Below are 17359 nucleotides of genomic sequence, written 5' to 3'. Positions count from 1 at the left end.
ACCTGGATCCAATGTGAGCCTGGCACAGCACAGCAGCCTTTGCCCAGGGCATTGCCAGAGGAGCAGCTTCTGCTGCCCTGCATGGCCAGAGGGAGCCCAGGCCCATCTCCAGCAGCCCTGGAGCTGCAGAGGAAAACTCCCCCCTTGTGCAGGATCCCTGCTCCAGCAGAGCCACAGCTGGCACTGCAGGAGGGCTGAGCCCCCATGGGATGGGGCTGTGCCACCCCCTGACCCACAGCGTGCCAGGGCCTGCTCTCACTCTGCCAGGGCTGGTTTGTATTACTGCAATTTTATTTTATTTTTATTTTCTTCCCCAATAAGGAACTGTTATTCCTGCTCCCACATCTTTGCCTGAGAGCCCCTTAATGTCAAAATTACAATAATTCAGAGGGAGGGGGTTTGCATTTTCCATTTCAGGGGAGGCTCCTGCTTTCCTTAGCAGACACCTGGCTGTTCAAACCAAGACACAGAGCAATGAACTCCAGGCACTGAGCTGTGTAAAAAAAGCCATTTATTGCAGTTTTAACTGTATCAAAAAAACTCCAAAGGAAACAGGACAGGGATATACAGGCCACGTGTGGAACTGAACCAAAAGTTCTCAATTTCAAGGGATCTGGAGAAGGGTTTCACTGTCAGTGGCACAGCCAAAACGCAATTCCTTTCAATTCCAAGTTTTCCTGCCCCCCAAAGAAAGGGGAGGTGGCAAAAGCTGCTCAGTGAGATGTGGGGAGGGGACAGCCTGCACTAGGGGCTGTCACACCGAGCTGTCACCTGCTGCACTGGGAGGGGAATCACCCAGCCAAGGCAGCACCGAGGCACAGATCCAGCAGCTCCTGGGCCATCACTGGATCTCCCCCATGTAGAGCCTTTTGTCACTGGATGCAGAGAGAACTGAAGGGCAAGGAAAGAAAGGAATAAAGAAATTAAAACAATATACAAATTAAAACAATATTAAAAACTGAAATAGAATACAAGAATTAAAATCGAACATGAAAACTGAATTAGAATACAGAAATTAAAATAGAATACAAAATTAAAACAGAATAAAAAGCTAAAATGGAATACAAAAATTAAAATGGAATATAAAACCTGAGATAGAATAAGAAAATTAAAATGGAACATAAAAACTGAGATAGAATAAGAAAATTAAAATGGAATATAAAAACTGAAATAGAATCCAAAAATTATAATACAAAAACTGAAATAGAATACAAAAACGACCCCAGTGGTTTGTGACCTCCCTGAGGGGAGGTCCCATGGATGAACCCCCCTGCAGGGCTCCCCACTGGGGTTTCCAGCCCGGGCAGTGCTGAGCTCCAGCCTGGGCTCTGCCAGCTCCGGGTGCCACTAGAGGGCACATCTGGCCAGGAAAGTGTCCCCAGGACAGCATGGCCTGGGAACAGGGAAAACCCAATGGCTCCCAGCTCCCCTGGCCCTGAGCCACAGCCACGGGATCCTTGAGCTGGGGGAACACCTCGAGACCATCACACCCAACTGCCAGCCTGGCACCACCCCAGGGTCACCCCTGCCCACCAGTGCCACATCCCCAGGTGCTCTGAACACCTCCAGGGATGGGGACTCCACCACCAGGGCTGGACACTGGGCACGGGTCAGAAGGGCCAGATTCTGATGTCTTTGTGGAATTATAAAATCATCAGGGCTGGAAAATCCCTCTGAGATCATCGAGTCCAACCTTTAACCCAGCCCTGCCCATGTCCCCAAGTGCCACATCCACAGGGCTTCTAAATCCCTCCAGGGATGGGGATCCAGCACTGCCCTGGGCAGCTGTGCCAGGCTGGGCACCCTTTCCATGGGGAATTCTTCCCAAAAATCCACCCTGAGCCTGCCCTGGCCCAGCCTGGGGCCGTTCCCTCTGCTCCTGCCCCTGTTCCCGGCTGTGCCCTCCTGGCAGGAGCTGTGCAGAGCCACAAGGGCCCCCTGAGCCTCCTTTGCTCCAGGCTGAGCCCCTGCCCAGCTCCCTCAGCCTCTCCTGGGGCTCCAGACCCTTCCTCTCCTCAGGGAATTCCCAAGAATGACCCAGAAGACACCAGCAGTGGTTTCATCCCTGTCCAGGAGAGCTCTGGGGGTTTCTGCACCATTCCCAGCCCAGTGTTTGTCACCCTGTCACAGCCTGGCTGCCTGTGCAGGTGAGAATCCTGCAGGGATTTATGGATTAACATCCCCAGGAGCTCCCAGCCAACAGCTGCACGACTCAATGGGTTTTTAGTAAGAGTTTTTTAATTGTTATCTGTGATTGATGGGCCAAGAGGAGCTGAGCACAGGATCCCACACCCAGAGAGGAGCTGGCTCTGCTCCTGCAGCACAGCCCCAGCCCAGCAGAGCTGAGGGTACCCAGAGCTCCCTGCCCCTTGCCTTGCCTTTGGGGGTGACTGCTGGGAATTTTTGGCTGCTGACCAGGCCAAGGTGAGCATTTCCATGGAAACCCAGCACCCTGCAGTCCTGCCCAGCCCATGCTGGACCAGGAGATGGGAATGGAGCCTGTTCCCACCTTCAAATGCCTCTGAAAAGCCACCTGAGCTTTGCATCAGCCAGCTCTGATTGTGGTGCCACCTCCAGAACAGGACCCAAACCCACTGCACCCACAGCTTCCTTTGGGTGGGATTTTGGGAATTGGGAATTGTTCCCTGGCAGGGTGGGCAGGGGCTGGGCTGGAATTGCCAGAGCAGCTGGGGCTGCCCCTGGAGCCCTGGCAGTGCCCAAGGCCAGGCTGGGCATTGGGGCTGGCAGCACCTGGCACAGTGGGAGGTGGCCCTGGGCTGCAATGAGCTGGCATTGAAGATCCCTTCCCACCCAAACCACTCTGGCATTCCCATTCCTCAATCCAGGATGGAAACCAGCAGCAAAAACCATTGCAGCAAATGGAGAAAGGGAAGGAAATAATGATTTCCTGCATGGTTCCAGGTGCCCCCAGTGCCATTTGCCACAGGGGGTTTGTAGCCTGGCAAGGCCTGGTTGGAGAGGTTTGGGCTCTGCCAGGGTGCCCAGAGCAGCTGTGGCTGCCCCTGGAGCCCTGGCAGTGCCCAAGGCCAGGCTGGGCATTGGGGCTGGCAGCACCTGGCACAGTGGGAGGTGGCCCTGCCATGGCAGGGGTGGCACTGGGTGGGATTTAAAGACCCTTCCAACCCAAACCATTCTGGGATTATGATTTTGTGATTCTTTGATTTGCTTCCTACAGCTTTTGGGACACTTAGGACCCCCCAGGCTCCCTGGTGATCCATGTCCTGAGGCCATCACCACACATGGTTATACCCCTGGCATCCCAGCCATTCCAAACCTGTTCCTCATATTCCCTGGGAAGGCTGGACAAGCCCTGGGCAGTGGCAGCCACCCCCAGCCCACAGCAAGAGCCACCCTGCTGCCCTCTGGGTGTCCCCAGCCCAGTCCCAGAGTCCCTGTGCTCAGCCCAGGGTGCCCCCACTCAACTGGAGATGAGCAAACCAAGCTCTGCCCCCCCTAAATCTGAGAATTGGCAATTCTGAGGTCACTTCCCAGAGGATCAGCAGCTCAGTGAGCCTGGAGGGGGGAGCACTTACTGATGGGTTCCTCGGGGTGGAAGGCCAGCTCATTGACAGAGCCAGCATGGCCAGGCAGCTTGTACAGGATCCTCCTGGAGGTGGTGTCCCACACGTACACAAACCTGCAACAGAGTCCTGCTGAGGGCAGCCATGGGCCAAGGAAAACGCCTGTGCCCCCAGCTGCTTCTGGGTCACCCTGATTTTTTAAGATTTTCTAAGCCTTCTGATATTCACATTCTTGTAACAAACTTTCTCACACACCTTGTGTAAATAACTCATTGTTTTGCATTCTTTTGTGGAGGAGGAGAAATTTGATGGGCTGTTGGTTTGTCCAGTGTCATTGGAGAGGTGGCACTGTTGTCACACACATCTTTTATGGAAAATCCTTTCCTTAGGATTTTTCTTCCTGAGAAGCTGAGAGGCCTCAGGAACAAAATGTAACCAATGGTTATCTGCTGCTGTGGAATGCAACAGGTGCATCTGGGATTGGGCTCATGTGGTTGTTTCTAATTAATGGCCAATCACAGCCCAGCTGGCTCAGACAGAGAGTCTGAGACACAAACCTTTGTTATGATTTTTATTCTATTCTTAGCCAGCTTTCTGATGAAACCTTTTCTTCTATTCTTTTAGCATAGTTTTAATGTAATATATATCATAAAATAATAAATCAGCCTTCTGAAACATGGAGTCAGATCCTCATCTCCTCCCTCAACCTGAGACCCCTGTGAACACCATCACAGCACTATCACTTTTGGAAATCTATACATGTCAGAGTCAGAAAATAAACTTCCCTTTTCTTCACCTTGAGAGCAGCACTGTGTGCTTGTGCTGTTTAGTGTCCTATAGTGACAGTTCTGCAGCTGGAATGATCTTTGTGAGGATAAACAGGAACTTCCCAGGAGAAAAATGGAAAAATGCTGCTCTGACAGGCCCAGGAGAGCAGAGGCTGAGCAGGGAGGAGTCAAGAGTTGGCAAAAACCTCCCTGCCAGCAGTGCACCTCACCCCTCAGGGCACAGAGATGGATTTGAAAGCTGTGAGGCCAAAGAAATCCTTGATAGTGCAGGGACAGGGAGGAAATCAGCACTGGGAATGGGGAGGAGGGGTCTCAGCCTCCCAAAGAGCCCCACACACTCTGTGCACATCCAGGCATCCCTGGGGCTGGCAGTGAGGAGCCCAGAGCCCCCCAGCCCCTGCTGCACTGCAGCCCCTCCCAGCCAGCAGCTCTAAAGATGGGATTCCTTCCTGCTGTGCCACATCAGCCACTTGCCAGCCTTTATTAGGGAGTGATGGGATCATGCTGAGCCCTTTGATCACTCTCTGCCAGGCCTCACCCACTGCTGGCTCCTGCCTGGGTTGAGAACCCCCCCAGCATCCTCCCCTGGCAGCACCAGGCACAGCTGAACTTTCACACTTCTCTAAAAAACAGTCTCAGAGTCAGGGAAACTGAGCCCAAAATCCCCAAATCCCAGTGTCTGCTGTGGGGAGCTCTGCTGGGACCTGCCCCAGGAGCTGTCAGAGCCCTGAGCTCCAGCAGCACCTGCAGAAAGAACCAAGTGACCCAAAACTCCAGGAACACCTGCCCAGAACAGGGCTCAGCCTGGCCACAGGGATCCAGGCAGGAGCTGCTCTCCCAGGGCAGGAATCTCTGCTCTCCCCTCTCAGGGCAGGGATTGCTGCTCTCCAAGGCAGGAATTGCTGCTTCCCCAGGGCAGGAATTGCTGCTCTCCCAGGGCAGGAATTGCTGCTTCCCCAGGGCAGGAATTGCTGCTCTCCCAGGGCAGGAATTGCTGCTCTTCCCCCAGGGCAGGGATTGCTGCTCTCCCCTCTCAGGGCAGGGATTGCTGCTCTCCCCTCAGGGCAGGGATTGCTGCTCTCTCCCCTCAGGGCAGGGATTGCTGCTCTCCCAGGGCAGGAATTGCTGCTTCCCCAGGGCAGGGATTGCTGCTCTCCCCAGGGCAGGGATTGCTGCTCTCTCCTCTCAGGGCAGGGATTGCTGCTCTCCCAGGGCAGGGATTGCTGCTCTCTCCTCTCAGGGCAGGGATTGCTGCTCTCTCCCCTCAGGGCAGGGATTGCTGCTCTCCCCCAGGGCAGGGATTGCTGCTCTCCCCAGGGCAGGGATTGCTGCTCTCCCCCAGGGCAGGGATTGCTGCTCTCCCCCCAGGGCAGGGATTGCTGCTCTCCCCTCTCAGGGCAGGGATTGCTGCTCTCTCCCCTCAGGGCAGGGATTGCTGCTCTCTCCTCTCAGGGCAGGGATTGCTGCTCTCCAGGGCAGGGATTGCTGCTCTCTCCCCTCAGGGCAGGGATTGCTGCTCTCCCCCCAGGGCAGGGATTGCTGCTCTCCCAGGGCAGGGATTGCTGCTCTCCCAGGGCAGGGATTGCTGCTCTCTCCCCTCAGGGCAGGGATTGCTGCTCTCCCCCAGGGCAGGGATTGCTGCTCTCCCCAGGGCAGGGATTGCTGCTCTCCCCAGGGCAGGGATTGCTGCTCTCCAGGGCAGGGATTGCTGCTCTCCCCAGGGCAGGAATTGCTGCTCTCCCCAGGGCAGGAATTGCTGCTCTCCCCAGGGCAGGAATTGCTGCTCTCCCCTCTCAGGGCAGGGATTGCTGCTCTCCAAGGCAGGGATTGCTGCTCTCCCAGGGCAGGGATTGCTGCTCTTCCCCCAGGGCAGGGATTGCTGCTCTCCCCTCAGGCAGGAATTCTCCCTCCCCAGGCAGGAATTCTCCATCCTCAGGCAGGAATTCTCCATCCTCAGGCAGGAATTCTGCTCTCCCCAGGCAGGAATTCTCCCTCCTCAGGCAGGAATTCTGCTCTCCCCAGGCAGGAATTCTCCCTCCCCACTCAGAGCCCAGCAGGGCTGGGGGCAGTCACAGCCCCAGCTCATGCTGGGACAGCTGCCCCACTAAATCTGGACAGGGAGAGCTCAAGTTCTGCCTGTGTGCTATCAGAAGCTCATTAATCTGGTGATTACTGCTGCTCCACGGCCTGGCCCCTGGCCTGCAGGAATTCCTGTCTCCCTGGCACTGGATTTGGGCCTGGATTTGCTCCAGGGGACATTGGTGTCCTTCACAGGGACCTTCAGACCCTGCTCTGCATCCTCCCTCTGCCCTTTCCACTCCTCAGCTCCCTTTACAGAATCGTTCATTTACAAGTCTGAGATGTGCCAATTGATTTTTTTTCTCCTTAATTAAAGGAGGAGTCATTAATGATCTGTGGAATCCCACCATGCAGGGATTTAACTGGGATTTGTGCTCCTCATCCTCCAACCCCACACACAGACCCTGCTCTCAAAGACCCCCCCAAGCTTCTGCCAGGACACCCAGGGCTCCAAGCCAGTGGCAAAGATGTCCCTGTCACCCGCTGGGGGATCCTGTGGTGGGACAGGGCAGAGCCTCAGCCAGCTTCTGACAATAATAACAACCAGATTTTACAACAGTCAGATGCTCCTCCACAGACCCCAATGCAGCAGAAACACATCCCTGTGGAAAACAGGAAAACTCCCTGAGGGCTCTTTGGGATTTCCCACCTCTACACACAGCCCTGAGCCTGGAGATTCTGATCTAGGAACGCTGCAAATCCATCAGGGGCTGCTGGGGACAGAGGAATGCAGTGCAAACTCACCTGTCAGCAGAGCCCCCTGCAATTTTGCTGCCATCTGGGGACCAGGAGCACCTCAGAAGGTTCTAAAACAAAAGAACATGCACAGACCTATTTAGTTTCCCCCTTTTCCTTGAACTCAAATCACCATGAGACTTTAACCAGCACCACTTTAATGATCTCCCTTGGAAGATGAGATGGTAATTACAGATTTTATTTTATTGCTGGAAACAGCCAGTGCCTTGTTATTTTACACAAAGTAGATGGTAAGTGTAGAAAACACTTAATTTACAACTAATTACAAATGAACTGAGCAAAGAAATCTTGTTACTGAGGCTTTAATTGGAACCCACTTTGTGGATTCATCTTTCTTAGAGTTCTTATTAAAGCCTTTCTGGCCTAAGCTTGAATTGAAAAAAAAACAATTTAGAAGCAAGTTAATAGCAGAGGGAATTGAACAAGGAGTGGAGCACACTCACCTTCTCAAAATTATGGACATTTCCCTGGAAAATCTTCACACATCTCTCCTTGGGGGCAAAGGGCCTCACGTCCCAGATCCGAACTGCAACAGAGGGAGGGACAGAGGCTGAGGGGGACAGGGACCCCTGGCAAAGCCCCCGTGCCCAGGACAGGCTCCCTGACCCCTCACTCCCCACAGGGAACCAGCAGCTTCCCCTGCAGGAGGCTTTGCCCTGGCAGAACAGCAGCAATGTGGAATTACAAAAATCTCCCAACCTGCCATGCCAAAATGGAGCCCCAGCTCCTCACAGGAGGCTTTTCCTCATCCTGACACATGCCATGGGCACGGCCCTGATGGGCTCAGCCTCACTGAGGGACAAGGGGACAGGCAGGGTGGCAGCTGGGCTGTCACTCCTGCTGAGGGGACACAGCCAAGCCACCTTGACACCAGCCAGAGTGCACAGATCACCTGTGCCACGGCTCTTGTCCCCAGTGTCCTGCAGCAGCTGGGCTGTCACTCCTGCTGAGGGGACAAACCTGTGCCACGGCTCTTGTCCCCAGTGTCCTGCAGCAGCTGGGCTGTCATTCCTGCTGAGGGGACAAATCTGTGCCATGGCTCCTGTCCCCAATATCCTACAGGATAATCTGTCCCATGGCTCCTGTCCCCAATATCCTGCAGGATAACCTGTCCCATGGCTCCTGTCTCCAATATCCTGCAGGATAACCTGTGCCATGGCCCTTGTCCCCAGTGTCCTGCAGGATAACCTGTGCCATGGCTCCTGTCCCCAGTGTCCTGCAGGATAACCTGTGCCATGGCTCCCTACAGGATAACATGTGCCATGGCTCCTGTCCCCAATATCCTGTAGGATAACCTGTGCCATGGCTCCTGTCCCCAGTATCCTGTAGGATAACCTGTGCCATGGCTCCTGTCCCCAATGTCCTGCAGGAGCTGGGACAAACCCCCTGAGGCAGCTGCTCTCCCATCAAGGACCCCAATTGAGGGTTCAGCTCTGGAGCCAAGCTCCCTGCAGCCCACCCCAGCTCAGCTGTGCCAGGATGAGCAGCCAGAGGTGTCCCTGGAGGTCAGCAGGGTGTACCTGTGTTGTCCATGGCGTTGGAGAGCAGGTAGGAGCCCTCAGAGCTGAGGCTCAGGCCCGTCACCGAGTCGGCGTGGCCCCGCATGGTGTAGGTGAGCTTGTTCTGCCGCAGGTCCCACACCTGGCACACAAACACAGCCAGCACTGCTGCAGCTCCACAGCACCCACACAGGCCCTCAGCAGCAGCTGTGGGTGCCAGCTGCTGGAGATTGATGGGTGTCACAGGCATCTTTTATGGAAAATCCTTTCCTCAGGATTTTTCCTCCTGAGAAGCTGAGAGGCCTCAGAAACGAAATGTAACCAATGGTTATCTGCTGCTGTGGAATGCAACAGGGGCATCTGGGATTGGGCTCATGTGATTGTTTCTAATTCATGGCCAGTCACAGCCCAGCTGGCTCAGGCTCTCTGGTCAGTCACAAGATTTTATTATCATTCCATTCCTTTCTTTGTTAGCCTTCTGATGAAATCCTTTCTTCTATTCTTTTAGTAGAGTTTAATATATCATTTTATATAGTTTATATCATTTTATATATATATCATTTTATATAGTTTAAATAATTTTATATATATATCATTTTATATAGTTTATATCATTTTATAATATATCATTTTTTATAGTTTAATATATCATTTTCTTTTAATATAATATATATCATAAAATAGTAAATCAGCCTTCTGAAACATGGAGTCAAGATTCTCATCTCTTCCCTTGTCCTGGGACCCCTGTGAACACCAACACAGATGGGAGTTGTAGAATAATGGGATTTGTGCCTTAGATTTGTAATTGGACGTGTTCAAACCCCAAGGAGTTACACAGCAGCAACCCCACACACACAGGAGGTAGGGAATGGCTGCCAGTGGCAGAGGGCAGGGCTGGATGGGATCTTGGGAATTGGGAATTGTTCCCTGGCAGGGTGGGCAGGGGCTGGGCTGGAATTGCCAGAGCAGCTGGGGCTGCCCCTGGAGCCCTGGCAGTGCCCAAGGCCAGGCTGGACATTGGGGCTGGCAGCACCTGGCACAGTGGGAGGTGGCCCTGCCATGGCAGGAGTGGCACTGGATGGGGTTTCATCCTTTCCATCCAAACTACTCCATGATCCCATGAAAACATGAGGATGGAAGTTTATGGGTTTCTAGAAAGGCAGAATTTGCCTTTTAGAACATTTCCAAGTGAATACATTCAACCTCCAAGGAGTTCAATGTCAGCAGCCCCAGGCCTGCAGAATTCCTCCTCAACTGGCCCCAAAATCCCCCAAATCCCCTGGCACAGAGCAGGAGCTCCCCAGTTCCAGGCTGTTCTTCCCAAAGAGGGGCAGTGGGAGCAGCTCTGGTGGCAGTGCCACTCTAAGCACTGGCTGTGACAGGCTGGGGACAGCTCTGGTGGCAGTGCCACACCAAGCTCTGCATGTGACAAGATGGGAACAGCTCTGGCAGGCTGGGGACAGCTCTGATTGCAGTGTCACACCAAGCTCTGGCTGTGACAGGCTGGGGACAGCTCTGGCAGGCTGAGGGCAATTCTGCTGGGAGTGTCACACCGAGCACTGGCTGTGACAGGCTGGGGACAGGCTGGAGAGGGGCTGATGACAGCTCTGGTGGCAGTGCCACACAGAGCACTGGCTGTGACAGGCTGGGGACAGCTCTGGCAGGCTGATAACAGCTTTGGTGGCAGTGCCACTCTAAGCACTGGCTGTGACAGGCTGGGGACAGCTCTGGCAGGCTGAGGGCAGTTTTGGTGGCAGTGCCACAGTGAGCACTGGCTGTGACAAGCTGGGGACAGCTCTGGCAGGCTGATGACAGCTTTGGTGGCAGTGCCACTCTAAGCACTGGCTGTGACAGGCTGGGGACAGGCTGAGGCCATGGGGACAGGCTGAGCCCTGCAGCCCCAGGGCAATCAGCTGAATGAACGCTGAGCTCACTGGTAAATAAGAACTTTCCACACCATCAGGTGCCAGGGGAGCTGCAAACTGGGCCAGAGGGCACAGAGGGGACGTCACCACGCTCTCCTCAGCTTACCTCACACATGGCTCTGTCCCAGGCTGCCAGCATTCCAGCCTGGCTCTGCAGGTGACAGCAGTGCTGGGACACCCGAATGCCACGCTGTCCCTGCCAGGCTGTCCCAGCTCCCTGCCACTTTACTGGCCCTGTACCACCAGCAGGGATGGACACAGCAGGCCCAGGGGGGTTGGGGATGGAAAATTCAGCAGGAGGCACCCACAGCTGTCCTTGACCAACACAGGGTGTGACAGGAGGAAAAGGGACACAGGGTCCTACCTTGATGTCATTGTCGATGCCTCCAGAGATGATCTGGTCACTGGTGTCATTGAAGGTGACAGCCAGGACCTGGTAGGTGTTCTGGAATGTCTGGACAGCAGCTTTTTTCCTGATATCCCACAGCTGGAGAGAAATGTGGCACTTGTAAGAGGTGGGCACAGATATTTAACAACAAAATCAAAGCAGAGATATTGGGAGAGACTCAGCCTGTTCTCCTGAAATGCCTTTGTAGGTCTCATAAAAAACATCAGATCTGGAGATCTTTACAAAAAAAATTGAATCTGCTGTGTCTGGAGCACAGGAATGAAGGGAGGGAAGAAGAGACCAGCAGAGATTTCAGGAGAGGGAAAAAGGAGCCAGTACAGGAGATTACAGGAGAAAGAAGAGGCCAGTCCAGATTGCAGGAAGACTCTTCTCATGCTTTGCTAATCCAGAAAGAAACTCTGATTTCTGATTTTCTGTCCAGAAAGAATTCCAGGGACACCCCCAGGGCTGGGCACTGCAAACCTCCCTGGGCAGTTCCAAGGCCTGAGCCCCCTTTCCATGGGGAAATTCCTGCAGTGCCCACCCTGAGCCTGCCCTGGCCCAGCCTGAGGCCGTTCCCTCTGCTCCTGTCCCTGTTCCCTGGAGCACAGCCCGGCCCCCATGGGGTCCCTTGGCACACACATCTTTTATGAAAATCCTTTCTTTAGGATTTTTCTCCTGAGAAGCTGAGAGGCCTCAGAGATAAAATGTAACCAATGGTTATCTGCTGCTGTGGAATGCAACAGGGGCATCTGGGATTGGGCTCATGTGATTGTTTGTAATTAATGGCCAATCACAGCCCAGCTGGCTCAGACAGAGAGTCTGGGACAGCTGCCTTTGTTATTCATTCCTGTCTACTCTTAGCTTAGCCAGCCTTCTGAGATGAAACCTTTTCTTCTATTCTTTTAGTATAGTTTTAATGTAATATATATCATAAAATAATAAATCAGCCTTCTGAAACATGGAGTCAGATCCTCATCTCTTCCCTCATCCTCAGACCCCTGTGAGCACAGTCACAGTCCCCTCCTGTCAGGGACTTGTGTGGATCCAGAGCAGCAGAAAAATCCCAGCTGAGCAGCTCAACCTTCCCCACCCCCCTGAGAAGTACAGAAAAAAAGAGAGCAGTGCGATTTGCTGTCACATTTCTGACTCTGAACTCAGAGCGATAATGCAACGAGTAACAAAAAGCTGAATTCAGCTCAGATAAATGGGAAGATCCTAAAACTTTTCCACCATTTTTCCCAGGTTTTGCCCAGGGCACACACCTGTGGCATTCACATTTTCTGGAAACAATCCCCTTACCCAGGGCTTTTCTCCTGGGATGCTGAGAAGCCTCAGAGAAAAGGAAAACAATTCTTCTCTCATTTGCTTCTCCTGTGCTGTGCTCAGTGGAATGTGTTTGGAGATTGGTTACCCACAGGGGATTGTTCCATTGGATTCTGCTGGGAGTTGTTTTCACTCTTTGGCCAATCAGGGCCAAGCTGTGTCAGGACTCTGGAGAGAGTCACAAGTTTTCATTATTATCTTTTTGGCATTGTGTAAGGATCCTTTCTGTATTCTTTAGTATAGTTTAGTATTCTTTAATATAATATAGTATCATAAAATAATAAATGAGCCTTCTGAGAACATGGAGTCAGACTCATCATTCCTGCCTGCCATGGGGCACCCCACAAACCGAGCACACACTGACCTTGACAGTGCCATCATCGCTGCCGGTGCAGACGAGCTGGGGTCCCCTCCGGGCAGGGTAGCAGGAGTTGACAAAGGACGTGTGGCCCTTGAGCCTCTTGACCCTCTCCCCTGTCTCGCTGTCCCACACAGCCACGGTTTTGTCGGTGGATGCTGAGAAGAGCATGCTGCAGGCAACAAGCATAGTGAGGGCTCAGCTCCCTTCCCACCTCCCCTCACCTGTGTCCTGCATTGCCAAGCAAATTGTATCTGTTTGCCATCTGCATGGCAGCTGTCTCCTGTTCATGGGCAGTTTTCCTTATCTCTTCCACGCCCACTCCTCCTGCTGATACCAGCTATGGAATGTCCCTGCATGGCTGATAAGAACTACAGCATCCCATTGGCAGATGGGAGCCCAGAGGGAGGAGCCAAGCATTCCTACCCGGATAGAATCTGGAGATTCTGGAACACCAGCACGGCTTCTGCACTGGATTGCCCAGAGGAACAGCAGCTGCCTCTTGCCCTGGATCTGCAGAGGCAGAGACTGCACCTTTCTCCAGGATCCCTGCTCCAGCAGAACCAGCCCTGGCACTGCAGGAGGGCTGAGCCACAATTCCAATGGTTCTGCTGCCAACAGCCTGACCCACAGGGTGTCAGGCTGGGTTCTGACTCTGGCACTGTTGCTTTAATTCACTGCATTGTTCATTTTATCCTTTTATTTTCCTCCCTAGTAAAGAACTGTTATTTCCTGTTCCCATATTATTTTTTTTTGCCTGAGAGCCCCTTAATTTAAAATTTATAGCAATTTGGAGGGAGGGGGTTTGCATATTCTCCATTTCAGGGGAGGCTCCTGCCTTCCTCAGCAGGAAGACCTCTCTGTCCAAACCAAGACAACCAGGAACCAGAGGGAGAAGAACCTCCCCCTTTGGTGTTTTGGAGGAGCCTGAAACACTGACTGACACTGGAACAACTGCACAGACAAACTCCCCTCAATCCCTGCTGGAAATTGGTTTTCTTCCTCCTCAAGCAGCATCTGGGATGAGCACAGCTCAGCAAAGCTCAGCAGCACTGGTGGAACAGCCTTTTAAATTAACCAGGATCACACTTGTTCTCTCTTCTCCTCCACAATGACTCCCAGGCACGCAACACAAATTTCCCTCTGTGCCCCAAAACTGCATCAATGACACTGGGGGGGTCACAGGTGCCCCCAGATCCTTTGCCCACACTACAACGATTTGGTGACTATGGACTGAGCACAGGTAACAATGCCAGAATCATTTAGGTTGGAAAAGACTTCCAAGATCATCAAGTCCAAGCTGTGCCAAATTCCCAGCTCAGAGCTCTGAGTGCCACATCCAGGAATTCCTTGGGCATCTCCAGGGATGGGCACTGCAAACCTCCCTGGGCAGCCTCTGCCAAGGCCTGAGCCCCCTTTCCATGGGGAAATTTTACCCCAAAATGCAAAAATGGGATTTTAAGGACTTTCATTCTGTTGTTGGTGTGAGGGGTTTGGAGCTGTGGGGAACAGGAAATGTTCCCTGCCAGAAGGGGCTGGGGTAGGGCCACCTCTGCTGCTGGGGCTTGCATTGGATGGAGATTCCCTTGTGGGAAAAGCCTTTGGGATTCTGGTGTTCAGGATGCCAGAGCTGAGGTGGGAAAAGAGCTGCAAGGACATCGAGTCCCAGCTGATCCCCACCTTGTCCCCAGCCCAGAGCTCTGAGTGCCACCTCCAGGCATTCCTGGGACACCCCCAGGGCTGGGCACTGCAAACCTCCCTGGGCAGCCCCTGCCAAGGCCTGAGCCCCCTTTCCATGGGGAAATTCCTGCAGTGCCCACCCTGAGCCTGCCCTGGCCCAGCCTGGGGCCGTTCCCTCTGCTCCTGTCCCTGTTCCCTGGAGCACAGCCCAGCCCCCCCGGCTGTGCCCTCCTGGCAGGAGCTGTGCAGAGCCACAAGGGCCCCCTGAGCCTCCTTTGCTCCAGGCTCAGCCCCTGCCCAGCTCCCTCAGCCCCTCCTGGGGCTCCAGCCCTGTTCCCTGAGCAGCACAGAGCCCCTGCCCTCACCTGCCATCCGTGTTGTAGTGCAGCTCCATGACAGCCCCACTGTGTCCCTTCAGGGTGGCAAAGTTGTCACAGTCCCCGTAGACGTTCCAGAGCACTGGGGGACACCAAGGCACAGGTGAGCACAGGAAAGGCACAGGAACAGCCTGTGCTGTGCATGGAGCTGATCTTTGGGGCTTCAGCAAAGTGCAGGATGGGCCATCCCCAGTGCTGAGTCCCAGCTGGGACATTCACAGCAGTGACAAAGCATCAGCTGAGCCCCAGGGCAAAGGAGCTTCAGGGATCTTGGTTAAGGTGAATTTATTAAAAAAAATAAAATCTTTGCTTCAGCAAGCCTAAGCATCAAAACCTGCATTTCTGCAGACCTCTGGAACCCATGTGACAGGGACACAGGGCTGTCACAGCCTGCTCCAGCTGTGGGAAATGGAAAGATAGAAACTGCCACAGACACTGGAGGGTTTGATTTGCAGCCTTGGAAGGAGCTTGGCTTGATGTGAAAATAAAGCATGCAGACATTAAGTAGAAAAATCATAAACTTATGTTTCTATAGTTAAGAATATGCCTTAAGTAAGTGAGACACTGTACTGATAAGATGGTGAAAGGTTTCTAATGTAAGGGTGTAATTGTATAGAATAAGTTAGGAGTTTAGATGTTATAACAGAAGTATACATATATATGTGTGTGTATAATAGAAGTACATGTAATAACACCCTATTGGTTCAAGTATTTGCATTGCAGTAAAAGTAAGTAAAGGTGACAGGTTAGAAAAGCAAAACATTCTCTGTGGTGACTGTCCATAAGGTTAGAAAGTTATGTACGGTCCTGCAACAAAGAATTTGTAACTATCTTGAGCTATGGCCACTGCTTACTGTCTCAAAATCTCCCAACCTCTGGGAGTGATGTTTATTTAAACAATAAATGGGACCTGATTGTGGTCCCATCCCTTCAATTAATGCAACAACAATAACACCAGCAAGGCAAATTTCCAGCACCAGCAGGATGGCACCTGCCACAGGAGCTGGGAAAAGCTTCCTGGGGAAGCAATTCACACCCAGGAGCAGGGGAAGGCTGAGCTAAAACCCCTCAGCAGCGGGGCCTGAGCCCGGGGGACAGCAGGGGACAGCAGTGGCACTCACAGATGAGCCTGTCGAAGCCAGCTGAGGCCAGGGTGTTGCCGTTGGGGTGGAACTTGCAGCAGTAAACCTCCCCCTCGTGTCCTGACAGCAGCATGATGGGGGCCTGCAGCGAGGAGCAGCGGGGAGGGCCCTGCAGGACACAGGGGACACCGTGAGGGGACAAGGGACAAGGCCAGGAGATGGCCAGCCTGCCACCCCTGGTGAGCATCTTCACCTTCCCACCAGAATTCCAGAATCCCAGCACTACTGAGGCTTGAAATGAGCTCCAAGATCATCGAGTCCAGCCTGTGCCCCATCCCCACTTTGTCCCCAGCCCACAGCTCTGAGTGCCACATCCAGGAATTCCTGGGATACCTCCAGGGATGGGCAGTGCAAACCTCCCTGGGCAGCCCCTGCCAAGGCCTGATGACTCCTTCCATGCAGAAATTTTCCCCCATATGCAAAAATGGGACTTTAAGGACTCTCTGTTGTTGGTGTGAGGGGTTTGGAGCTGTGGGGAACAGGAAATGTTCCCTGCCAGAAGGGGCTGGGGTAGGGCCACCTCTGCTGCTGGGGCTTGCATTGGATGGAGATTCCCTTGTGGGAAAAGCCTTTGGGATTCTGGTGTTCAGGATGCCAGAGCTGAGGTGGGAAAAGAGCTGCAAGGACATCGAGTCCCAGCTGATCCCCACCTTGTCCCCAGCCCAGAGCTCTGAGTGCCACCTCCAGGCATTCCTGGGACACCCCCAGGGCTGGGCACTGCAAACCTCCCTGGGCAGCCCCTGCCAAGGCCTGAGCCCCCTTTCCATGGGGAAATTCCTGCAGTGCCCACCCTGAGCCTGCCCTGGCCCAGCCTGAGGCCGTTCCCTCTGCTCCTGTCCCTGTTCCCTGGAGCACAGCCCGGCCCCCCCGGCTGTGCCCTCCTGGCAGGAGCTGTGCAGAGCCACAAGGGCCCCCTGAGCCTCCTTTGCTCCAGGCTGAGCCCCTGCCCAGCTCCCTCAGCCCCTCCTGGGGCTCCAGCCTGTTCCCCATTCCCCGGACCCGCTCCAGCCCCTCCCGAACCGAGGGCCCAGAACCGCACTGAGCACCAGAGGTGCCTCAGCAGTGCCGAACCCCAACCCGCTCGTGGCCCTTCCCTCCTACCGGAGCCACCCCTGCCCCTCTCCCCCCAGCTCTCCATCCCACCCGGTTCTCCTCCCACCCTCCCCTCACGTTCCCCCGTTACCGCCTGCAGCAGAGCCCCGGACGCCGGCTGCCCCCCTGCGCCGCCCGTGCCCGGCGCCCCCGGTAGGTCATGGCGGGGCCGCTTGGCGGGCACGGGGACGAGCGGGAGGTCGGGGCCGGGCGCAGGGGCGGCTCCGGGAGCGGCTCCAGGGGCGACGGGGCCCGGGGGGGCGCCGGGCGCCGGGCCGGGACCAGGCCCGGGACCCGGGACCTTTCGCTTCTGCTGCTCGATCATGGCGGGCACCGGGCCCCGCCCCCCACGCCCCATTGGCTGCCGGCGCCGCACCCGCCGCGCTGATTGGTGGAGCGCCCTGGAT

General features: G+C 54.3%; 1 protein-coding gene across 1 annotated transcript; it reads right to left on the bottom strand.

Moving 5' to 3' along the window:
- Positions 1-494: 494 nt before the first annotated feature.
- On the bottom strand, positions 495-17277 carry SNRNP40 (small nuclear ribonucleoprotein U5 subunit 40). The gene is made up of 10 exons (XM_066564627.1): positions 17044-17277; positions 15840-15969; positions 14707-14800; positions 12668-12833; positions 10954-11076; positions 8686-8806; positions 7609-7691; positions 7154-7215; positions 3555-3658; positions 495-891 (listed from the first exon to the last, which is right to left on the bottom strand). The coding sequence occupies exons 1-10, from the start codon at positions 17275-17277 to the stop codon at positions 842-844; spliced, it is 1167 nt and encodes a 388-aa protein (XP_066420724.1). The 3' UTR covers positions 495-841.
- Between the last annotated feature and the right edge of the window lie 82 nt (positions 17278-17359).

Source organism: Molothrus aeneus, chromosome 23, assembly GCF_037042795.1.
Source record: "Molothrus aeneus isolate 106 chromosome 23, BPBGC_Maene_1.0, whole genome shotgun sequence".
In the NCBI taxonomy this organism is placed as follows: Eukaryota; Metazoa; Chordata; class Aves; order Passeriformes; family Icteridae; genus Molothrus; species Molothrus aeneus.
This window is presented reverse-complemented; position numbering and strand designations above follow the sequence as displayed.

What these genes read in the sequence shown, in the direction of transcription:
- SNRNP40 (XM_066564627.1), bottom strand. Translation starts at nt 17,277, where the DNA reads ATGATCGAGCAGCAGAAGCGAAAGGTCCCGGGTCCCGGGCCTGGTCCC. An exon ending in GCATCGACAATGACATCAAG is followed by an intron (nt 8,807 to 10,953) that starts GTAGGACCCTGT and finishes TTTGTGTGCCAG; the next exon opens with GTGTGGGACCTGCGGCAGAA. An exon ending in CCACCCCGAGGAACCCATCA is followed by an intron (nt 892 to 3,554) that starts GTAAGTGCTCCC and finishes CTTGCCCTTCAG; the next exon opens with TTCTCTCTGCATCCAGTGAC.